Here is a 24,993-nt window from a genome sequence, read left to right as displayed (position 1 = left end):
TATTTGAAATAGCAATCTTTTTTACAGAAATCATTTTACATATAATATACAAATGTCTTTACTGTCAATTTCGATCAAGTTAATGCATCATTGTTAAAAGTATTAATTAATTTTTTTCAATATAATCTTACTTTATATTGTTTAGAACACTGATAATAATAAATGTTTCTTGAGCACCAAATCAGCATATTTTATATTCTTTAAAATAAATTAATAAATAAATATACGACATAATAATATACTATATTATATTAAAGGGGTCATAGGATGCCCATTTTCCACAAGTTGATATGATTCTTTAGGGTCTTAATGAAAAGTCTGTAACATAGTTTGGTTAAAATTTCTCAATGGTAGTGTAAAAACACCTTTTTTACCCTGTCAAAAACAGCTCTTTTCAGAGCATGCCGTTTTTGTAGCATTTTAATGAAGTCTGAGAGAGGAGAGAGTTTATTCAGTCGCACACCGAGCACAAGCGCACCGAGACGATCTGCTCATGGGTTCAGAAACAGAGCTGAGCTTCGCTGAGGACCTGCAGCTGGCGGAGGTGATGCGTCTGAGGGTGCAGTCGCTGCAGCAGAAGGGTCAGAAGCGGCAGGACGGAGAGCGGCTTCTTCTGCCACACGAGTCCGTCTACCGGCTGGACTTCAGCCAACAGGACCTGAGCTTCCTCCGCTGGAACACCGGCCTGCGAGGAACCGGACGCTTCACCGTCACCGGCATCTGCCAGCTCTGGACGCCCGATCTGACCAACCTGATGACCAGACAGCTGCTGGAGCCCATCGGCCAGTTCTGGAGGAACGCCGGGGATCCCGAGGACTCGCCCATCAAGTGTCTGGAGGCAGATATTCAGGAGTTCGGAGAGAGGATTGTGGAGCTGGCCAAGGTGCGCAAAGTCATGTACTTTCTGTTCGCTTTCAAGGAGGGAGCGACCAAAGAGAAAATCTCCTGCTCTTTGACCTTCCACAAAAACCATTAAGAGATCAAATCTCTCTAAGCATCGTATCCTAAAAACCTAGACAGCTTAGATGTTCTCTGTGCTGGTTAAAAACCTTTTTAATTTTCACCGATCGATCATAAAAACTTAGCTTCACTTAGTTTGGTTTCTTATCTTAAAGCAACTCTTTAGAAAGACTGTAAGTGCATGCGTTTTGTTGGTGCACATGTAATCCAATGCAGTTTTGATGCTGAGCTTTTGAGCAAACGCCACGCATTAGTTCTGGGAAATCTGACTCACTGATTTTTCAATGAACTAATTCAAAAAGCCAATTCATCAGTTTGATTGCATCATTGAGTGTTTCCATTATACTTCTGGTGACATATGTGGTTGTATTAGTTGTATGAGACATACAAGCGGTTAAAGAATCACTCTAACTGATTCAGTTCAGTTTGTGAGCAAGTTCATTCAAAGAATCAACTCAAAAGAACAATTCTGACACATAAAACTATCAAAATCTTCTCTGTGTGCTATGAAACGTCAGATAAACAGACAATGACAGGCACATTAAAATGATGCAAATATACTGTATGCATACGTAAAGTTCTCACATTATCTATGAAACTTTTCCGCCCAGGTACGAACGTCTATAACTCAAATGATGGTTAAAATAGATAATTTTTACTTAGATTGATCTTTTTAAATAATTATTTTTGCATTAAATAATAAAATTAAGTACTTAAATTTCAGCTTGTCAACACAGCAAGCAGTTACACAGTTTTATGGATATTTCATGCAGTACTGAAAAGTGTTTTAAGTAAATAAACTTGTTACTGAACAATCAGAAGAAAAAAAAAAAGATATTACATTGAAAATTTATTTTTATATTATATATTATTTGCTATATCTATATACAGCATATAGCCTAAACCGCATGACAATCTATTGAAAATAAAAAACTAAAATTGTAAATTGTAAATAAATGTAAATAAAGCAATTTAGCAGTATTATCAATCAGAAGCATATTTAAATAATCCACAAAAAAAATACTACAAAAAAAGTTGCCCTATGCTGCAACACAGACTATTATTTAATATATCATACAGTACTGAAAAGTTGTTGTTTTTTAATCATTGACTGAGACTATTATATACACTATATTAAATATACTACATATAAATATACTAAATATACTATATTTTTTTTAAATAAAGGAAATATAAATATTACATGAACATTTTGAAAAATGTGCCTTTAAGTTGAAACATTTTTAATTTAGTAACAGGATATAAAAAAATTATTAAACAAACTTAAATAGTAATATTTACAAACACGCAAACGCACAAAATTACTAAAGCTTAAGCAAAAATGAGTTACACTTCACTTTCAGGTGACATCTGAGGGGTTAATTTGGGTAATTTAAGGTGTAATCATACAAACAAGTACTGAGTAATATATCAATTAATTAAATGTACTTAATTTCAGGCTAGGGTTAGGATTAGGGCTTGGTTTACAGTTAGTTGCATGTAATTATGCATAGTTTATTGTTATTTAGCAAGTACATGCATAACATGTATAACAAGGTCACTGTGAATAAATGTTACCTCACAATTAAAAGATATTTTAAAAATACATTTATAAAAGCTAATTCCTGATAACGAATAAAAACAACATAAAACACATTATAACTACATTATAACACTTTTCAATTCATTGTTACACTATGCATTTTAACAAGATATAATGCATTACAATGCACGTTATGAATAATTATAATGCATGATATACCCTTTATAATGCAAAGGCGGCTTTAAGAAACAATTTAATTCAATTTCTTTTTTCACAGAGCTTGTTGCAATGCATTTTGGAATTGTCTTCTCTATTAAGATGTGATGCTGTCTTGAATGGCAACATAAGTTTGCACCCTACTTTTAAGACCAGCGTTAGCACGGTTAAATGCTGTCTCACTATGCGAGTGTGTGTCTTCAGGGGGATGCGTTACAGGACAGTAATTAGACCTCAGGAGGGAGATGAGTGTACAGCGGTGTGACAGCGACAGGTGCTTTAATGAGAGTTATGTGGAGCGACTGTAAGCTCACGAGTGAACGGAAGTGTGTTAAAAAAAACTCTTTCCTTGCACTCGGATCTGGAAATGTGTTACACAGGGAAACAAACGAGGAAACGTCTCGTGGGAGGCCATGTTTGGCCACGATTGCACGTCGTGTGTGGACACAAATGAACATGTGATAACCCCAAGTCTCCAATTAGTCACATCTGATTCTCTCGAAACAAGACTCGTCCTAATAACGCAGTTTGCTCGGTAAGCACATCCCAAGGCTCTCTCTGGAAGGATTACAGTGCAGCTGTAATGAGGAAACATCACGTTCTGTGTGAAATGATGAGCTCACTGGACCGCTGTATAAACAATAGCAATCAAACACTCAGCAGAGGTTGAGATTTCATGAAAAATAACACTATTTGTGTATTTCACACTGTGTCCGATGCTTTGTCAATATTGCAAAAATGGCTTGTGATTGTTTTGGAAACATTATGCTGTTATTATTAATTCAAACTCACACTAAAACTAATAAAAAATAAAAAAAGATTTAGAAAAAAAAAAAAAAAAAAAACTCTCCCCAAGGCAATATTCCTATTTTCATTCAAGTACTTAATTAAAGACACACATAAAAATGGAAAAACTAATAATAATACTAAATCTAAAGCTGAAATTAAAATGCATTCAAGTTGAATCAGAATATTAAAAACTAATAAAATACTTACACTAAAATTGAAAAAATAAAGTCAAATAGAAATATTAGAAAAATGATCAAACTAAAAATAAAATGAAACTACAAACCAACCAGTAATGTGTTTTGTAAAGAAAATACTTGTAAATAATTTTGCAATGCTTTTTAAACAAAAAAATATATTTTTTGCAAAGAAAAAAAAACTGTAGACACCTTGCAATTTAATAAAAATATAAATATTTCTAACAAATATCCACTTTATTCTTCAATGCAGAAGTAAGCCTATGGGCAAGACTTCTGGTTCATTAGCCGCTGTAGGGAAATAACGAGAAGAATAACGATGTGCAGTAAATGTCAAAACTGTTTGCATTACAAACAAACCAGTGCGTTCATAATTAAGATAATGCATAAAAATAATATGGTAAGACACACCAGTTTGCAATCTCAAGCAGCAAAACGAGTGGTTTTAAACAGCTTAAATCACTGGATGCGGATGAGACCGGAAGCCAGACACATTAAACTGACCAATGACCGCGAAAAATAAGCTGGATAAGAACACAAAAGTTATTTTAGGTGGTTAACTGGCATTAGACACCACTGTCATCATAACAAGAAATTAAAATAAAAGATTCAGCAAGGGTTCTTGCGTTCTGCCTGTGCTATTTTGTTTTAACTTAAATTTATTTGTTTTAAATATTTAAAACAAATTTAAAAATTAAATGTGAACTACAAACGAAACAAAAAACTGTTTTTGAGTAACAGCTGCATTTTTATAAATAGAAATCAATATAGAAGATTAATAGGCCTAGTATTTTTTCTTAAAAACGTCTCATAGTAAATAATCAGTGTTTCAGACAAAACAACATAATTAGTTATTTTAGTTCCAGTGAAGGTGCTTCATTAGCATTAGCCATCACTGGCGTCAAAACAAGAAATTAAAATTCGCCAAGAGTTCCTGAGCTCTGTTTGAGCTATTATTTTAATTAATATGTATTTGTTTTAAATTAAAATTTTGGATTGAATGTAGAATAATTATGAACGCGGTCTCTTCTGCTCTACAACACTGCTTTTTTAAAATTTAAATTACAGTAAAAATCTGAAATATTATTACAATTTAAAATAACTGTTGTCTATTGTAATATATTCTAAAATGCAATTTATTCCTGTGATGCAAAACTGAATTTTCAGCAGCTGGTCTTCAGAGTCGCATGATCCTTTCCTAACTTTCAACCAGTAGCGTATATGCATTTGGCAGATTTATTTATTTTTTATCCAAAGCAACTCACATTGCATTTAAGATGCACATTTTATCAGCTCATGCATTTCCTGGGAAATGACCTTGGCGTTGCTCACATCATGCTCTAATTTTTTATACTGTTTTATTACAGTATCTCATAAAACATGACAAGTTACAAGTGTTACAAAGAGTGGTAACTAGGTAGAAGTTATCATGGTAACTAAGCACTAATGGCATGAACTCACCTTCTGCCACAGAGCATCTCTGGAGGCCAGACTGGAGCAGGCCGCCACAAACCAGCAGTTTCCCAGCTGCCCCTGGTGCAGGTCATGAGCGCTGATCCCGTTCACAAACAAGTGCGGGTCTTCACACAGCTCCTGTCGTACAGACAGACAAAGAGACAGTCACAGTTAGTTTAGTTTTCTCCTGAACTGCATGTGCAAACACAGGGAAGCTGGTTTTTCTGGTTAAAAGTCAACATGAAATTCTAGATATTCAAACAAAATAAAAAAAACAGAGTTGAATTGGTGAGCATCTCAATATTAAAGTCAACAAGGATTAAAATTGTTAACGGCGGACTTGTTTTTATATGCATTCATGCTTACAGCCTGGTGAAATTGGACAGTGAAATAGTTTTATTGCAATGGTATTATTTTATATTTGATCAATATTTTTATGCCGTAATAACAATAATATAACATCATATTAATATATTGTATTATAATATAAAATATGATGATGATTATTATTATTATATACAAATATTAAATCAAAATATAAAATATTACCATTGTAATAAATCTATTTCACTGTAATAAACTGTAAAATGTTTTATTACAAGGGTAATTTTATATTTTACTTAATATTTAATACTAATAATATAATAATAAACATTGATATTCATATATTGTTATTGTATTACAATACAAGAAACCACTATATTTTCATTAATCAATGATACTTAATTTTATTTTACAGTGAAATTGTTTTTTTATTTTGTGTAATATATATATATATATAAAACATAACTTATAACAAAATATAAAAGTAACGAAACTTTTTTTTGATCATTGTATTTTAAAAGTATTTTTAAAATGTATTTATTCATGTTTTTGCTTTGTTTGTTTGTGTTTAAAGCTCAGTGTTTACTATGAAGGGCTGCATAGTTGGGCCTAAAAATGTATATATTGTCATTTTATATCAATGTGATAATAATACTGATAAAATTATTAGTATTATATTAACTATAATATTATATTTTATAACTATTAATTATATTTTATTAACTAATACAAATATTTGTATTTATAAATATAAATAAATATATATAAATACACTTATTTTGCAGCCCTACATAGTGTTTATAATGTTACAAAAGATTTCTGTTTCGAATGAAACGTTTCTATTCATCTGTGAATCCTGAAAATTAAGAGTATTATTGTATATGACAGTTTTTACTGTATTTTTGATCAAATAAATGCAGCCTCGGTGAGCAGATGAGACTTCTTTCAAAAATATTTTAAAAATATTACCAACCTCAGTCAGACTTTGAATGGTAGAGTACTGAACATTGCATATGAAATCAGTTTTTATTTGTATTTTTTTTGGCATGGTTTATTGACATGCTGAGAAAACATTTATTAATCACACACAAGTCTCCAGTTATGACAGCTGCAGGAAACCAGTCCTGTACACAAATCTTTCCTCATGCACATTTCTAAACAATAACTGTTATAATCTTTGGCTAAATATAATATCATCAAGCGTTCACTGTATGAAGAGGTTATTGTTTCAACTGTGCATGAGTTTAAATGCATAAGTAACACAAGATCTACGGCCACACCTTTCATAAACGCACAGATCAGATATGATTAATGACAACGAGCAGGTTATTCAGGAGATGGTTTAGTCCAAACAGCCACCTTCTGCTGATTCAAGTGCATTAATGGTGATGAAAGAGCACTAATGTTTTACATGCAATAATATTTAACAGTTTTTACCGTATTTTTGATCAAATAAATGCAGCCTCGGTGAGCAGATGAGACTTCTTTCAAAAATATTTAAAAAATATTACCAACCTCAGTCAGACTTTGAATGGTAGAGTACTGAATATTGCATATGAAATCAGTTTTTATTTGTTTGTTTTTTTGGCATGGTTTATTGACATGCTAAGAAAACATTTATTAATCACACACAAGTCTCCAGTTATGACAGCTGCAGGAAACCAGTCCTGTACACAAATCTTTCCTCATGCACATTTCTAAACAATAACTGTTATAATCTTTGGCTAAATATAATATCATCAAGCGTTCACTGTATGAAGAGGTTATTGTTTCAACTGTGCATGAGTTTAAATGCATAAGTAACACAAGATCTACGGCCACACCTTTCATAAACGCACAGATCAGATATGATTAATGACAACGAGCAGGTTATTCAGGAGATGGTTTAGTCCAAACAGCCACCTTCTGCTGATTCAAGTGCATTAATGGTGATGAAAGAGCACTAATGATCAAGTCTTTGGATGAATCAGTGCTGTTTGCTAACTATTGTTTTGCTCATCATTTAAAGCTTATATTTTAATCCTGAACGTTACGTGTTAAATGTTCGAATTTACGAAATAAATAAAATAATAAAATAGTTCACGTGTATAAGTATCAGATTTATTAAATAAATTTGGTTATAAAATAATTGTATTTATTTAATAATAAAATAGGGTGATCCTTGATAACAAATATAATAAATAAAATCATAAATAATAAAATTTATGAGGTTTCATACCTCAGTCCTGAACTTGAAAGAATTAAATAATCAAATTTCATAAAAAAATAAAAAAAGGATTATAAAATACATTTAATAGAATAGGTAAAATAGACTAATATCAATTTTCATACTATAATTCTGAACTTAATGTGTTAAATGATCAGATTCATGGAATACATTGGATTATAAAATAATTACATTTATTCATTAATACAAATGTGAAAACAGACCGACATTTTCAGACGAAACTAAGCTAGATTACAAACTAAACACAAACAGATTCACATTATGCAACAAATGACTAGTAGATACACTCTTAAAAATAACGTTGCTTCAAAAGGTTCTTCAAGCGATGCCATAGAAGAACCATTTTTGGCTCCACAAAGAAGCATTCAGTCAAAGAAGCATCTCTTTCTTACCTTTTTGGAATCTGAACAATCTTCTTTCGCCACAAAGAAGCTTTTGTGAAACAGAAAGGTTCTTCAGATGTTAAAGGTTCTTTATGGAACCATTTAGACAACAAAGGTTCTTCTGTGACATCGTGAAGCACCTTTATTTTTAAGAGTGTAGTAGAATTTTTTTAAACCTGCAGTTGTTTCTTACCTTCGGCCTCTTCCAGGTGACTTTTCCGATGCGGTTTCCATGATAGAAGAGCGACTGGTCCACAGCGGGGAAGCCGGGGTCTTCAAACAGAGTCCTGTTCTGCTGGCACTGGTTCCTCAGGGCTGAGAAGTGCTGCTCTTCAAACGGCTTCACCGACGAGAACATCCCGCAGTCTGGAACCACACGCAGACAGAAGAACGTAATGCAGGTTAAAACTCTTCCTCCAGTGAAAAAGTGCATCTGCTGTTGTCTCTCACATCAAAATCCAGCCACATATGTGTTTAGAGCCGTTTAAACGCTGCTTGATTTGTGCAGATTTCTCTCCTGATTCACACCAGAACACTTTTTCACTGCAGGAAGTTATTATGGATTATGGACTCTATGTATTTTAGTTAAAAACGTCTTAATGCTGGATTAGTTTCAGCTTTTGTCTTCTCCAGATGTTAACTGATGGACTGGAGTGCTGTGGATTACTTGTTGATTATTGTGATGTTTTTATCAGCTGTTTGGACTCTCATTCTGACGGCACCCATTCACTGCAGAGCATCCATTGCTGAGACACTGATGCAGTGCTACATTTCTACAAACCTGATGAAGAAACACTCATCCTGATCTTGGATGGACTGAGAGTGAGCACTTTTCCAGCAAATGTTCATTTTTGGGTGAACTGTTCCTTTAAGAACACACTGCAAAGTGAACAAAAATATGAAAACGCAGATGTTTGGACATTCTGGTTATCTTGTTTTGTTTAAAAATAAAATAATATGGGGTTCATTGCAAGCACTATAGGTAAACAGGGTAAACATTTAATAGGAATAAAAATAGTGTAAATGATACAGGAGAAAGCCTTTGAAAATACGTATTTTGATTGAAATCTACAAACCATAAAGTGATAAAGTGTCATAAAATAAACACTTTAATATGTATTCTGGATGTTTTCTTTCCACTAGTCTGAAAAAAAAACACATTATGGAAGCAAAATTGTTTTGCATTAAGAAAATAATACAGGTTTGGAACAACATGTTGGGAACGATTCCTCATGTAAAACTGTTTAACATTCATGCTAAAAGCCACATGAGCCGTTAGACACGAGTCAGTATCACACTGTCAAACCAGAACATCCAAAAAGGGGGGAAAAATTCTGAAATTGTCTCTAAGCATCTGATAAACCCGACTGGGCCCTCCTTTAGTTTACTGTACGCTTCTGCTTTCTGCTCTGCTGTTTATCACTCTTGACGGAGCACCAGAAGTCGTCCTGCAGGATTTACAAATGGAAGACAAACCCCATTCACATCTGCACACAGCCATAAAAGCATTACACACGACTGTGAGAGAGAAAAGATCGATACGGGGCTCAGATGACTCTGTTTATGACACCATACACCCATCCAGCCCGGAATTACCGAACCACATCATCATCACACGGATAGCGCAAGAAGACAAACACAATATAAACCCTTTCACAACACACAGACCTTCAGGATCACGAGAACGAGACAGAGGGTGCGATTGCGAACTGGTGCCATTTATTTGGGCAGTTAGAAAGCATCTGAAAACTTAAAATGACTCATTGTCATTGCATTATAAAATAAATATCAAATCATGTGTCATCAGTGATCAAATCTCTTATTTCAAGGACTGAAGCAACTCAGGTTTACTTGATTATCCATAAATCATTTTTTAGAAATGTGAGCATCAAATATGATCAAACATTTATGTTTTCATCTCTCAATCAGCACTGTAATGCATTGCATAATATGTTTTGAAACTACAAAGAATTGATCTGCTGTTTATCACTCTTGACGGAGCACCAGAAGTCGTCCTGCAGGATTTACAAATGGAAGACAAACCCCATTCACATCTGCACACAGCCATAAAAGCATTACACACGACTGTGAGAGAGAAAAGATCGATACGGGGCTCAGATGACTCTGTTTATGACACCATACACCCATCCAGCCCGGAATTACCGAACCACATCATCATCACACGGATAGCGCAAGAAGACAAACACAATATAAACCCTTTCACAACACACAGACCTTCAGGATCACGAGAACGAGACAGAGGGTGCGATTGCGAACTGGTGCCATTTATTTGGGCAGTTAGAAAGCATCTGAAAACTTAAAATGACTCATTGTCATTGCATTATAAAATAAATATCAAATCATGTGTCATCAGTGATCAAATCTCTTATTTCAAGGACTGAAGCAACTCAGGTTTACTTGATTATCCATAAATCATTTTTTAGAAATGTGAGCATCAAATATGATCAAACATTTATGTTTTCATCTCTCAATCAGCACTGTAATGCATTGCATAATATGTTTTGAAACTACAGAGCATAAAATTAAGCATTTAAAGATCATCTTACTAAGACATATTATTGGAGATATAGAATGACGACTGATATTTATGTAAGTATCTGCTGTACTGTTATTAAGATCTCGTTGATTTATATTACAAGCTATAAAAAAAATCATACTTTTTGGCCATATAAATATCAGCATCAGCACCACATTGCATATTTTTGCTCAGTTTGGGCCTTTGAAATGAACTGAGCTGTTTTTACTCCTTGAGCTCCATACTCTCACTAGATCATACTATATGAGCCATAAACCCCTTAAGCATGAAATATGATACAAAACATAAAACACATATGAAAAAGTGCATTGCATAATATGTTTTGAAACTACAAAGAATTGATCATAAAATTAAGCATTTAAAGATCATCTTACTAAGACATATTATTGGAGATATAGAATGACGACTGATATTTATGTAAGTATCTGCTGTACTGTTATTAAGATCTCGTTGATTTATATTACAAGCTATAAAAAAAATCATACTTTTTGGCCATATAAATATCAGCATCAGCACCACATTGCATATTTTTGCTCAGTTTGGGCCTTTGAAATGAACTGAGCTGTTTTTACTCCTTGAGCTCCATACTCTCACTAGATCATACTATATGAGCCATAAAACCCTTAAGCATGAAATATGATACAAAACATAAAACACATATGAAAACGTTTTTTTTTTTAAATGTCTAAAATGTATTATTCTATACAAATCTGACTATTATATTACGTGATATGTCAGGATTTACATGATTTTAGTGGATGTATGAAGTCAAGTTTAATTTTATAAAAAATTGTAAGTGTCATTTAAGCATCCAAACCCATAACTGGGTTTTTTTTTTGGTGAATGAAACAAAAAACCTTATGCAGTTCATAAACAAGTCTGTTTATGTACAGTACAGATTGCAGCTGACTTATTGTTAGAGGGACAGTACGAAGGTCAGTATGTTTGGAATGTTTGACGTTCAATACAAAGTACTGAATATAATGTGACATTGTATCAAATGTACTAAAGCAAGGTTGCCGTATGTTTCGCAAATGTTTGTAACTATCGCAAATTTAAAACTAGATTGCACTCACAAGACTTGGAAACCACAATTTAAACAATCCTTAATATGCGAATTAGTCATAAATATAGAACCCTGTCAAATGTATCACTATATGAAGTGCATTACAAACTGTTAGAATGTAACTCCTCTCTCCTTCTCAACGTTCCACACACACGCAAACAATCTACAACTAAACACTAAATGCGTTCAAAACAGCTGCAAACACCGCGGATACGTGCGCTTTTGAGTGAAGCCACATGAACACCTCACACACTCACACTCATTTGAAAAATACCCACTAAATATGATCTGTAATGATGCAAGAACCTTAAATGCCGTCATTTACCTGCAAAACTCTTCCTGCTTGAGGATATTCAAATGAGGTATGAACAGATGATGTTTCTTATGATTTACTGCTCCATACACACACATACACACACACACACACACACACGCATGTCCACAGGTTTCTCCTCAGTCCTCCAGAGACTGTGTGTTTAATTCCTTGTGTTTCATGTTCTCTGTGCTCTGAGTCTGAGGGAGGGGCCTTCACTGCTCACACTGGTGTGTGTGTGTGTGTGTGTGTGTATGTGTGTACCTAAGTGCATTACAAACTGTTAGAATGTAACTCCTCCCTCCTTCTCAACGTTCCACACACACGCAAACAATCTACAACTAAACACTAAATGCGTTCAAAACAGCTGCAAACACCGCGGATACGTGCGCTTTTGAGTGAAGCCACATGAACACCTCACACACTCACACTCATTTGAAAAATACCCACTAAATATGATCTGTAATGATGCAAGAACCTTAAATGCCGTCATTTACCTGCAAAACTCTTCCTGCTTGAGGATATTCAAATGAGGTATGAACAGATGATGTTTCTTATGATTTACTGCTCCATACACACACATACACACACACACACACACGCATGTCCACAGGTTTCTCCTCAGTCCTCCAGAGACTGTGTGTTTAATTCCTCGTGTTTCATGTTCTCTGTGCTCTGAGTCTGAGGGAGGGGCCTTCACTGCTCACACTGGTGTGTGTGTGTGTGTGTGTGTGTGTGTGTGTACCTGGTATTTATCACGTTATGGGGACCAAATGTCCCCACAAAGATAGTAATGCTAGTCAATTTTGACCTTGTGGGGACATTTTTGAGGTCCCCGTGAGGAAACAAGCTTATAAATCATACAGAATGAGTTTTTTTGAGAAAGTAAAAATGCAGAAAGTCTCCTGTGAGGGGTAGGTTTAGGGGTAGGGTTGGTGTAGGGCAATAGAATATACGGTCTGTACAGTATAAAAACCATTACGCCTATGGAGAGTCCCCACAAACCATAAAAACAAACCTGTGTGTGTGTGTGTGTCATTTTAAATTCAGCTTTCTGTAGGCAGCTAAGAAAAGCAAACACAAAACGTGTAGTTTTAGAGAACATATGGTGATGCTTAAGTTTCCTCCTGCCACCGTGTGGCAAAAACACTAATGTTTCATGAGGCTCGCTGTAGAAATAGATCAAGCAGGTAGAATCGAGATTACTATGAAATGCAGTTTAAAGTAGACATGGCAGCCTGAAAGTTGTCTATATACAATTACATAGTAATTACTGAATTTATACAACGTTTTTACATTTGGCGAATTTACATGCGTGTTTCTGTTGTGAATCCTTTGAAACTTGGCGGGCGTCGTGATCTGCAGCATCTGCAACATCCATAAAAGCCAGCAACTAATTAACTCTGAAAATAATTTAATACAATTTATGTGGAGAAAACGCATTTAGATCAATGAACTAAAATACACCTTTCTCTTTGCTTTTTTTCCACATGAAAGAAAGAAAGAAAGAAATTACAAGATCTAAATCAGCGGTTCTCGACTGGTTTTGCTTCAGGACCCTGATCTTACATCCTAAAGCACAGTTTTAAAACTGTTTACTGAACTAAATGAACGAAATGTCCTTAAAATACAACATTCAAATGCATTGAAATGGCTCAAATACTGGCCCTAACTATTAGTAACAATATAATTATGGATAAATGTGTTCCAAAATACATCAAGTCTGTTTAGATGCACAGCCTTTGACCTCTACATCAAAAGGGAAAACCTTTCTTTGTGCCCTTTTCAAAAGTCTGTATAAAAAACAAAAAAGTAAAAGTTTTTTTTATTATGATTTTTTCAGTATTCAACATTGTTTTTCCACATGCACCACTGACGGAAATGTATAATCAATATTGCCAAAAATGACTTTTCTGCTGCTGTATTGCATTGAATGGATCAAATGTTAGATTTTTTTAAATAACAGAATGCTGGATTGTCAATTTCCCATTTGCTCTTCTGCATACATAATGAGACAAATAATGTTACTAATGACCCAAAGCTCACATTCTTCAGCCATAAACCGCCACTAACTGTTATGACATAAACTCAAACATTTGGAAAACATGCACATGACAGCAAAATGTTAATCTTTAAACACGGAGCACGAGATGAAATATAAGAGCTGTCATGTGAGGACTGTACTTTACTCCTCTCTCAGAGAAAACTACAGACTTCAACACTCCTCCTGTGAGTTTTTGACTGGCTGATCTATACTTTATGCCATATATCTACATGATTTTAAATTTCAAAACAGTCAGAAATTTTGTTTTTTTGACATACTGTGAACTTCAGATTTTGTCTGTGTTTTTTGAAGTCAAACCAGTGGGCAGCTGTATATATTTTTTTGTTTTATATTTATGCAATTATTAATAATGCAATAATATTGGTAATAGCAGTCAAAAACACACTGAGCTTCTCCGTTTCTTCTAGACACCATGGAGTTGAGCATCAGTTCTCTGGTGGCTTTGATTCTCTTCTGGGGTTCTCTGTGTGTCAAATCTAAAACTGCAGCACACAGAAACTCTCAAGAGTCGCTGCAGACTCTGAGGAGCTCTCAAATAAACCGTCTGCAGGTCAGACCTGAAAACTCAGCTCACATTCATCCAGGACAAAAGCTGACGCTTCGGTGCCAAAGTCGAGGAGATGAAGGTGAGCTGCACAAAAAGACAGGAATTTATAAAAAGGCTGGAAGTCTATAATCTTATTCCATTTTCTTAATTATTAAACGCAAAAGTATTACATTTTACATACATTGTAGTGTTGAGTGCATTCGTCTTGCTTAACCATTCAAGTTGATAGTAAAAATATTTGAATTTATAGAAATTTTTAATTTATCAATAGATTACAAAAAGCGTTTGGTCCCAGTCACATCAAGTTTTTTTTTTTTGGCTTTGTTTTCTTATACCTATTTATAGAAAATGATGAAATCAGACTTGTGGAGAATTGTGAAAAATAAGGTATATAAAATAAACAGAAAATAAAACTATAAAGTGCATTTAGTTTGTTTGACCCGGTGTTATTTTATAATCATTGAGATACTGTTATCGTTTTTTTAATTATTCTATTCTGTTTTATATATTTCTATATTTTAATTTCAGTTGAAGTTTTAGTAATTTTGTTGTGTGTTTTGATCATTTTTAATAGTTTTTGTTTATTTGTCGTTATGGTTTTAATTTCAGTTTTAGTTTTAGTATTTTAGTGCATGAAGTTGAAAACGAGAAATGTTGACTTGGCATCTAGCTTTTTTTATATTTTATTTAATTCCAGTGAGTTTACTTTATTTAAAGTATCAAATATATGTATCAAATAAGTATCAAGTATTATTATATATGTATATATATATATATATATATATATATATATATATATATATATATATATATATATATATGTGACCCTGGAGCACAAAACCAGTCATAAGGGTACATTTTTGGAAATTGAGATTTATACATCATCTGAAAGCTGAATAAATAATCATAGGACAATATTTGGCTGAGATACAACTATTTGAAAATCTGGAATCTGAGGGTGCAAAAAAATCTAAATATTGAGAAAATCATCTTTAAAGTTGTCCAGATGAAGTTCTTAGCAATGCATATTACTAATCAAAAATTAAGTTTTGATATATTTACGGTAGGAAATTTACAAAATATCTTCATGGAACATGATCTTTACTTGATATCTTAATGAGTTTTGGCATAATAGAAAAATTTATAATTTTGACCCATACAATGTATTTTTGGCTATTGCTACAAATATCCCCCAGCGACTTAACACTGCTTTTGTGCTGCAGGGTCTCTCACACACACCCACACCACACACACATTTTTTTTTATTATTAAGTGCTTCCTTTCACTGACCATTTGTTGAAAAAGAACCCAAATTTAGCTCCATTTTCAGTGTTTTAAGCTATGAAACATACCTATTCAGTCGTGATTGTTGTATTCTTCTCTCCGCAGTGCTGGTGCAGTTTTGGCAGACACCTTTTGGTCTGTTTGATAGCTGTAACCACCAAAACAAAGACCCAGTGTACACATGCAATGGCACTTTGAAGATTTCAAGAGCCACATCCAGCCATGATGGACTCTATTACTGTGTCCGTCTGGACAAGATGAGCAAAATAATCGTGCCTTATAGAGTTAACGTAGTTCCCACCAAGAAACGGCAGAGGAAGACCAGGGAGGCAGGGGTTTACAGCGACACGGTGTCAGAAAGCCATTTTGCGGCGGCTGTGGCATCGTCAGTAATCGTGAGCTTTTTAGTGGCCTTCACACTCGGTGCATTCACTAGATCCTACGTGATGAGGTGCCTACGAACGATAAGGGCCCACATGCCTCATAGAAAACACAATCACATTAATGGACAGAAGAACTTACAAACCACCAGAGCACAAACTGACACAGTGTTCTTCCATAAGAACCAAACCGCTGGAGAAGACACTGTGGACACTGATTTGGTTGCTCGGGAACGCATGGATGTTGATAATGCGGACGCTATTGGAAATGGTATAAACGAGTCAAATGAGCCTCAGAGTTGTGAAGGAGAAGAACAAACCCCACAGTTGAGATCAGCAGCTAGTCCACATCCAAAGAAGAAGAGCCGCGTCATTAAAGTCTACAACTATGATGAAGAAGGGGCTCCATACAGCCATATCAAAGACTCAGGGATGGAGGGTGAAGACGAGGTCACTGACGCGACTCAATGCAATCATGAAACAGTCTGAAGCTCTTTACATCAACCCAGACAGAGTCGACTGACGGCCAGATGATTCAAGCGGATGAAGACAGTGTTTCAGCTTCAGCAGGAGACACTGGAGACTCACAAACAGGCCGAGGGACACAGTTACGACACACTGAAAACACTGTATTTGTGGTTAGACCAGGCTGATCTGTCATTCAGCGTTTTCCTTTTTGAGTCTAAAACTACCACTAGCCTTATCAAGTGTACATTTAGATTAAGCTATTTTGTCTATATATATATATATATTCATAGAATAAATAAGCTTTCCATTGATGTATGGTTTGTTAGGATCGGACAATATTTGAAAATCTGGAATCTGAGGGTGCAAAATAATCAAAATATTGAGAAAATCATCTTTAAAGTTGTTCAGATGAAGTTCTTAGCAATGCATGTTACTAATCAAACATTAAGTTTTGATATATTTACAGTAGGAAATTTACTAAATATCTTCATGGAACATGATCTTTACTTAATATCCTAATGATTTTTGGCATAAAAGAGAAATGTATAATTGTGACCCATACAATGTATTGTTGGCTATTGCTACAAATATCCCCCAGCGACTTAACACTGCTTCTGTGCTGCAGGGACACATATTTATTTTTTTACAAGCATCAATTGTATGTTAAATGTGTTTCATGTATAGGCAACGTCACCTGTTCTTTCAAAAGTAGTAACTATGATGCGAATATTTGGAATACATACATACAATTTTGGGGTCAGTAAGATTTTTTTTTTTTTAAAGAAATTAATACTTTTATTCAGCAAGGATGCATTAAATTGATCAAAAGTGCCAGTAAAAACATTTATAATGTTACAGACGATTTCTATTTCAAAGAAATGCTGTTTTTTGAACTTTCTATCCATCTGTGAATCTTTCCAGATTGATAATAATCAGAAATGTTTCTCAAGCAGCAAATCAGTATATTATACTGATTTCTGAAGATCATGTGACACTGAAGACTGGAGGAATGATGCTGGAAATACAGCTGCACATCACAGAAATACATTACAGTTGAACATATATTTGCATAGAAAACAGCTATTTTAAATTGTAATAATATTTCACATTTTTTACTGTATATCTGATCAAATAAAAGCAGCCTTGGTGAGTTTTTGTGTGCACGTAAAATAAATCTTTTTATTCATGCTTCATTTAGATTTTAGTTGTAAAATGCTTTATTGCTCCAACAGTCCAGAATCCAGACGAAAAGTTAATTTACAACTGCTTTATTTATTTCCTTTTCAAAACACTATAAACAAAGTAAAACTTTGAGAGAAAAAGAAAAGGAAAGAAAATTCATACAACACTGGCAATAGACCTGCTGCAACAAATTCAATACATAAGAAAAATATTTCCCCTTTCGTCTTGTGATTCCTCTGTGCAGTTTCCTTTTAAAGTAAGACTGTAAGAGTCTCTGGGTAGTGATGTGGGACATGTTGAAGCAGTCCTCGAGACGTGTGCCATCGTCTGGGGCACAGCCAAAAACAACAAAAACGTCTGCTTGTGCTATAATGCATTTCTGGCTTTATTCCACTCCACAAACTCATCCAGCATCACTGGCCCTGAAATCACAGACACATCAGCAGCCGTTTAACTCTGAAACATCTTCTGAGAGAAGCTGAGAGGAATCCAGCACACTTACAGGCTCCGTCTTCATCATAGTTGCTCAGGTCTGTGTTAACCGTACGGCTGAACTCTAGGACATTGTACCACTGGTCTTTATTCATGACTTTATACTTTGATTGCTGAGGAGAGACGTTTCTGTTAGTCACAGCACTTTAAACAACAAATACCAATGAATTCAGGTTTTTTTTTAAATGCATAGTCTTAAAAAAAACCCCGATGACAACATATGGTTCATTTTGGCTTTTAATGTACTACTTTTATGAGGGTTTGGCAGTGTGAGAGTTTCGCTTGCAGCAATAAAAAGCAGGGCTGTCAAAATTAAAGCGTTTTTTTAGTTTAACAGTAAAAATATTTAACACAGCATCGATTTTTTTCCCTGGCATCCCTTGGCTAGTGTTATAGTAGACAATATGAACATGGTATCAAGCGCGCTAAAATGCAAAAAAGAAGTTATAATTAATTATACTGTAATTTGAATGGCTATAATTAATGGGGAAATGCATTTAATAGAGACACCAATAGCAGCATTGATATCAATGATACTGGCCTTCACTAATAATAGGCTGCTTAGTAAAAAGATGCCATCTTTATGCCGTTTCTACATTAATTTGGAGATTCAATGTGAAATTAGGACTGTATAAATATATTAACATGCAATTAATCATGATTAATTACAGAAAAATGTGCAATTAATTAGTACATTTTTTAAAATGTTTGACAGCACTAGTAAAAAGTCTCAAATTCTGGATTTTTGTTTAAAATTTAAGGCCATGAAAATATCTTAAATGCTATAACAAACATATTCATTATCATTGGAATGGGTTGTAAATGTGGGCCCATTACACAGTAATCACAATACAGCTTAATGTGAGAATTCAACTTCAAAAGGCGATGATATAATGAAATAAATATGAGTGTTGCATGTTTAAATGCGGCGATGCTGCACGTATTACAGGCTTGCAGTTTCAGAGCAGTTCACGATCAATAAATACCACACTATTATACTGTGTTCATATTGAAATATGATTTAGATTTGAATGCGCAGCTGGAAGTAGTAAAGACATTTCAAAATAAGAGTCTCAGTATATTTCAGGCTTGTTTAATCAAAAGTATAACACTTTTTACTGGTTGTTATTGGTATGTTAGTTACACAAACGTATCTGGCATTTAATTCAACATTCAAAATTAGTATGATTATTAAATAAATGCAGTTTAAAGCGGAAATATTTAAAAACCTAGTGTGCTTGTTGTATAAAAACAAATACAAAAAGTATTGCAAAATATCTCCTTGTGTCCCTTGTAAAAACTAATTATATTGTGCCCCTGAAGGTTTTTATATGTGCTCCTTAGACGAAAAAAAGTCAAGCCCTGCTTTTATTGTGTTTTTCACCTAATTTGGAGCAGATATGACAGTCTGGTTTGAAGAAAAAGATGACAAACCTCCAGAAATTGGTGGAAAACTGGGAACAGAGGCCACGTCCGTCCGAGGAGAAGCGCCAACATGGATTTTGCAGTGTCCATATCAAGACTGCGCTGATCTTTATCCTACATAATATATAAAACAGATGAATATGATGAAAAAACATCCATAAGCAGACAAAAAATAAACCATAAATTATATACAGATACAACAAACAAGCAATGTTTATCCTAAAATGCTTAAGTTATCTTAAAATGGAGAAAACAAGTGCATTTTTGCCATCCTCTCACCCTGGCGAAGTCGAAGGCGTATCTGTAAATGTTCTTGAATATAACCGGGTCATTCAGCTGAGAGCGCATATAATCCAGTTTGCCCTGTAATCTCTCTGTGCAGTCGCAACTGTACACACATCAGAGAAGTTTAACGGCAGCATAATAAAAGACTTAATTTCTCATGACGTTCGAGGCATTAAACATCTTACCGTAGTGACGTCATTCCTTTCAGCCACTCTTCTTTTGTGAAAAATCCCATATTTGTTGCTTCAAGTTTCCAGGCTAAAACTAACATTACAATCTGAAGGGTCACACAAACACAGTGCACATTATTTCAAGTGATTTCCCCCATATGTGACCCTGGACCACAAAACCAGTCATAAGGGTCCATTTTTTGAAATTGAGATTTATACTGTATGGTTTGTTAGGATCGGACAATATTTGGCTGAGATACAACTATTTGAAAATCTGGAATCTGAGGGTGCAAAAAAATCTAAATATTGAGAAAATCATCTTTAAAGTTGTTCAAATGAAGTTCTTAGCAATGCATATTACTAATCAAACATTAAGTTTTGATATATTTACAGTAGGAAATTTACTAAATATCTTCATGGAACATGATCTTTACTTAATATCCTAATGATTTTTGGCATAAAAGAGAAATGTATAATTGTGACCCATACAATGTATTGTTGGCTATTGCTACAAATATCCCCCAGCGACTTAACACTGCTTTTGTGCTCCAGGGTCACATTTATATTTTTTTACAAGCATCAATTGTATGTTAAATGTGTTTCATGTATAGGCAACGTCACCTGTTCTTTCAAAAGTAGTAACTATGATGCGAATATTTGGAATACATACATACAATTTTGGGGTCAGTAAGATTTTTTTTTTTTTAAAGAAATTAATACTTTTATTCAGCAAGGATGCATTAAATTGATCAAAAGTGCCAGTAAAAACATTTATAATGTTACAGACGATTTCTATTTCAAAGAAATGCTGTTTTTTGAACTTTCTATCCATCTGTGAATCTTTCCAGATTGATAATAATCAGAAATGTTTCTCAAGCAGCAAATCAGTATATTAGAATGATTTCTGAAGATCATGTGACACTGAAGACTGGAGGAATGATGCTGGAAATACAGCTGCACATCACAGAAATACATTACAGTTGAACATATATTTGCATAGAAAACAGCTATTTTAAATTGTAATAATATTTCACATTTTTTACTGTATATCTGATCAAATAAAAGCAGCCTTGGTGAGTTTTTGTGTGCACGTAAAATAAATCTTTTTATTCATGCTTCATTTAGATTTTAGTTGTAAAATGCTTTATTGCTCCAACAGTCCAGAATCCAGACGAAAAGTTAATTTACAACTGCTTTATTTATTTCCTTTTCAAAACACTATAAACAAAGTAAAACTTTGAGAGAAAAAGAAAAGGAAAGAAAATTCATACAACACTGGCAATAGACCTGCTGCAACAAATTCAATACATAAGAAAAATATTTCCCCTTTCGTCTTGTGATTCCTCTGTGCAGTTTCCTTTTAAAGTAAGACTGTAAGAGTCTCTGGGTAGTGATGTGGGACATGTTGAAGCAGTCCTCGAGACGTGTGCCATCGTCTGGGGCACAGCCAAAAACAACAAAAACGTCTGCTTGTGCTATAATGCATTTCTGGCTTTATTCCACTCCACAAACTCATCCAGCATCACTGGCCCTGAAATCACAGACACATCAGCAGCCGTTTAACTCTGAAACATCTTCTGAGAGAAGCTGAGAGGAATCCAGCACACTTACAGGCTCCGTCTTCATCATAGTTGCTCAGGTCTGTGTTAACCGTACGGCTGAACTCTAGGACGTTGTACCACTGGTCTTTATTCATGACTTTATACTTTGATTGCTGAGGAGAGACGTTTCTGTTAGTCACAGCACTTTAAACAACAAATACCAATGAATTCAGGTTTTTTTTTAAATGCATAGTCTTAAAAAAAACCCCGATGACAACATATGGTTCATTTTGGCTTTTAATGTACTACTTTTATGAGGGTTTGGCAGTGTGAGAGTTTCGCTTGCAGCAATAAAAAGCAGGGCTGTCAAAATTAAAGCGTTTTTTTAGTTTAACAGTAAAAATATTTAACACAGCATCGATTTTTTCCCCTGGCATCCCTTGGCTAGTGTTATAGTAGATAATATGAACATGGTATCAAGCGCGCTAAAATGCAAAAAAGAAGTTATAATTAATTATACTGTAATTTGAATGGCTATAATTAATGGGGAAATGCATTTAATAGAGACACCAATAGCAGCATTGATATCAATGATACTGGCCTTCACTAATAATAGGCTGCTTAGTAAAAAGATGCCATCTTTATGCCGTTTCTACATTAATTTGGAGATTCAATGTGAAATTAGGACTGTATAAATATATTAACATGCAATTAATCATGATTAATTACAGAAAAATGTGCAATTAATTAGTACATTTTTTAAAATGTTTGACAGCACTAGTAAAAAGTCTCAAATTCTGGATTTTTGTTTAAAATTTAAGGCCATGAAAATATCTTAAATGCTATAACAAACATATTCATTATCATTGGAATGGGTTGTAAATGTGGGCCCATTACACAGTAATCACAATACAGCTTAATGTGAGAATTCAACTTCAAAAGGCGATGATATAATGAAATAAATATGAGTGTTGCATGTTTAAATGCGGCGATGCTGCACGTATTACAGGCTTGCAGTTTCAGAGCAGTTCACGATCAATAAATACCACACTATTATACTGTGTTCATATTGAAATATGATTTAGATTTGAATGCGCAGCTGGAAGTAGTAAAGACATTTCAAAATAAGAGTCTCAGTATATTTCAGGCTTGTTTAATCAAAAGTATAACACTTTTTACTGGTTGTTATTGGTATGTTAGTTACACAAACGTATCTGGCATTTAATTCAACATTCAAAATTAGTATGATTATTAAATAAATGCAGTTTAAAGCGGAAATATTTAAAAACCTAGTGTGCTTGTTGTATAAAAACAAATACAAAAAGTATTGCAAAATATCTCCTTGTGTCCCTTGTAAAAACTAATTATATTGTGCCCCTGAAGGTTTTTATATGTGCTCCTTAGACGAAAAAAAGTCAAGCCCTGCTTTTATTGTGTTTTTCACCTAATTTGGAGCAGATATGACAGTCTGGTTTGAAGAAAAAGATGACAAACCTCCAGAAATTGGTGGAAAACTGGGAACAGAGGCCACGTCCGTCCGAGGAGAAGCGCCAACATGGATTTTGCAGTGTCCATATCAAGACTGCGCTGATCTTTATCCTACATAATATATAAAACAGATGAATATGATGAAAAAACATCCATAAGCAGACAAAAAATAAACCATAAATTATATACAGATACAACAAACAAGCAATGTTTATCCTAAAATGCTTAAGTTATCTTAAAATGGAGAAAACAAGTGCATTTTTGCCATCCTCTCACCCTGGCGAAGTCGAAGGCGTATCTGTAAATGTTCTTGAATATAACCGGGTCATTCAGCTGAGAGCGCATATAATCCAGTTTGCCCTGTAATCTCTCTGTGCAGTCGCAACTGTACACACATCAGAGAAGTTTAACGGCAGCATAATAAAAGACTTAATTTCTCATGACGTTCGAGGCATTAAACATCTTACCGTAGTGACGTCATTCCTTTCAGCCACTCTTCTTTTGTGAAAAATCCCATATTTGTTGCTTCAAGTTTCCAGGCTAAAACTAACATTACAATCTGAAGGGTCACACAAACACAGTGCACATTATTTCAAGTGATTTCCCCCATATGTGACCCTGGACCACAAAACCAGTCATAAGGGTCCATTTTTTGAAATTGAGATTTATACATCATCTGAAAGCTGAATAAATAAGCTTTCCATTGAATCCCATATTTGTTGCTTCAAGTTTCCAGGCTAAAACTAACATTACAATCTGAAGGGTCACACAAACACAGTGCACATTATTTCAAGTGATTTCCCCCATATGTGACCCTGGACCACAAAACCAGTCATAAGGGTCCATTTTTTGAAATTGAGATTTATACATCATCTGAAAGCTGAATAAATAAGCTTTCCATTGACTATTTGAAAATCTGGAATCTGAGGGTGCTAAAAAATCTAAATATTGAGAAAATCATCTTTAAAGTTGTCCAAATGAAGTTCTTAGCAATGCATATTACTAATCAAAAATTAAGTGTTGATATATTTAGGGTAGGAAATGTACAAAATAGCTTCATGGAACATGATCTTTACTTAATATCCTAATGATTTTTGGCATAAAAGAGAAATGTATAATTGTGACCCATACAATGTATTGTTGGCTATTGCTACAAATATCCCCCAGCGACTTAACACTGCTTTTGTGCTGCAGGGTCACATTTTGGATAGAAGACCATTCCCAACACCTAATTTTAGGGTTTTCTATGGAACATATAGATGCATTTTTGCTAACATTTTCTGGCTCCACTCCGATGTCCTCGCAGAACTTCTCCATGCTCTCTGGTCCGACAATGTCATCTGAACCTACACATTTAAAACCACAACAATAATCAGATCAGCTCAAGAAGGAATATTTCACCCAAAAAATGTGCTCACTCTCAGTCCATCCAAGATTAGGATGAGTTTGTTTCTTCATCAGATTTGGAGAAATGTAGCACTGCATCAGTGTCTCAGCAATGGATGCTCTGCAGTGAATGGGTGCCGTCAGAATGAGAGTCCAAACAGCTGATAAAAACATCACAATAATCCACAGCACTCCAGTCCATCAGTTAACATCTGGAGAAGACAAAAGCTGAAACACATCCAGCATTAAGACG

The 24,993-nt window shown here is 34.4% G+C and overlaps 4 protein-coding genes and 1 pseudogene across 12 annotated transcripts in view; 2 read left to right on the top strand and 3 right to left on the bottom strand.

Annotated features, from left to right (window-relative positions):
• The window catches only part of LOC107595373 (calpain-5), a 28,675-nt gene extending 16,502 nt beyond the window's left edge, over positions 1-12,173 (bottom strand). The window contains exons 1-4 of the mRNA XM_016285757.1: positions 12,040-12,173; positions 8,285-8,457; positions 5,164-5,295; positions 513-832 (exon numbers count right to left, since the gene is read on the bottom strand). Coding sequence (XP_016141243.1) covers positions 513-832; positions 5,164-5,295; positions 8,285-8,449 — 617 coding nt within the window. The 5' untranslated portion in view covers positions 8,450-8,457; positions 12,040-12,173. The remainder of the gene's footprint in view (positions 1-512; positions 833-5,163; positions 5,296-8,284; positions 8,458-12,039) is intronic.
• Positions 487-1,027, top strand: ompa (olfactory marker protein a). Its single transcript, XM_016285716.1, has one exon. The coding sequence runs from the start codon at positions 494-496 to the stop codon at positions 974-976; it is 483 nt and encodes a 160-aa protein (XP_016141202.1). The 5' UTR covers positions 487-493; the 3' UTR covers positions 977-1,027.
• Positions 12,174-14,504: 2,331 nt separating the features above from the next.
• On the top strand, positions 14,505-16,826 carry LOC107595372 (uncharacterized; annotated as a pseudogene).
• Positions 16,827-17,932: 1,106 nt separating this feature from the next.
• Positions 17,933-20,493, bottom strand: LOC107595340 (DCN1-like protein 5). Its single transcript, XM_016285717.1, has 5 exons — positions 20,341-20,493; positions 20,150-20,258; positions 19,880-19,984; positions 18,456-18,558; positions 17,933-18,375 (listed from the first exon to the last, which is right to left on the bottom strand). The coding sequence occupies exons 1-5, from the start codon at positions 20,424-20,426 to the stop codon at positions 18,320-18,322; spliced, it is 459 nt and encodes a 152-aa protein (XP_016141203.1). The 5' UTR covers positions 20,427-20,493; the 3' UTR covers positions 17,933-18,319.
• A 920-nt stretch (positions 20,494-21,413) lies between these two features.
• LOC107595338 (DCN1-like protein 5) overlaps positions 21,414-24,993 on the bottom strand; it is a 7,285-nt gene continuing 3,705 nt past the window's right edge. For 5 of the 9 annotated variants that reach the window (XM_016285711.1, XM_016285713.1, XM_016285710.1 and 2 more), the window contains exons 7-11: positions 23,822-23,913; positions 23,631-23,739; positions 23,361-23,465; positions 21,937-22,039; positions 21,414-21,856 (exon numbers count right to left, since the gene is read on the bottom strand). In XM_016285711.1, the coding sequence (XP_016141197.1) occupies positions 21,801-21,856; positions 21,937-22,039; positions 23,361-23,465; positions 23,631-23,739; positions 23,822-23,913 (465 nt within the window). In that variant the 3' untranslated portion in view covers positions 21,414-21,800. The remainder of the gene's footprint in view (positions 21,857-21,936; positions 22,040-23,360; positions 23,466-23,630; positions 23,740-23,821; positions 23,914-24,993) is intronic. The other 4 variants (XM_016285706.1, XM_016285707.1, XM_016285708.1 and 1 more) reach the window with 1 other exon arrangement.

This window comes from Sinocyclocheilus grahami, unplaced genomic scaffold, assembly GCF_001515645.1.
Source record: "Sinocyclocheilus grahami isolate Dianchi unplaced genomic scaffold, SAMN03320097.WGS_v1.1 scaffold201.1, whole genome shotgun sequence".
Lineage (NCBI taxonomy): Eukaryota > Metazoa > Chordata > Actinopteri > Cypriniformes > Cyprinidae > Sinocyclocheilus > Sinocyclocheilus grahami.
This window is presented reverse-complemented; position numbering and strand designations above follow the sequence as displayed.

Bases quoted from the DNA above. Each gene is read 5' to 3' on its own strand.
- ompa (XM_016285716.1), top strand. From the start codon at position 494: ATGGGTTCAGAAACAGAGCTGAGCTTCGCTGAGGACCTGCAGCTGGCG.
- LOC107595340 (XM_016285717.1), bottom strand. From the start codon at position 20,426: ATGTTAGTTTTAGCCTGGAAACTTGAAGCAACAAATATGGGATTTTTC. The intron at 20,259-20,340 runs GTAAGATGTTTA...ATGTGTGTACAG, and splicing joins AAAGGAATGACGTCACTACG to TTGCGACTGCACAGAGAGAT. The intron at 18,376-18,455 runs GTAAGTGTGCTG...CTGTGATTTCAG, and splicing joins CTATGATGAAGACGGAGCCT to GGCCAGTGATGCTGGATGAG.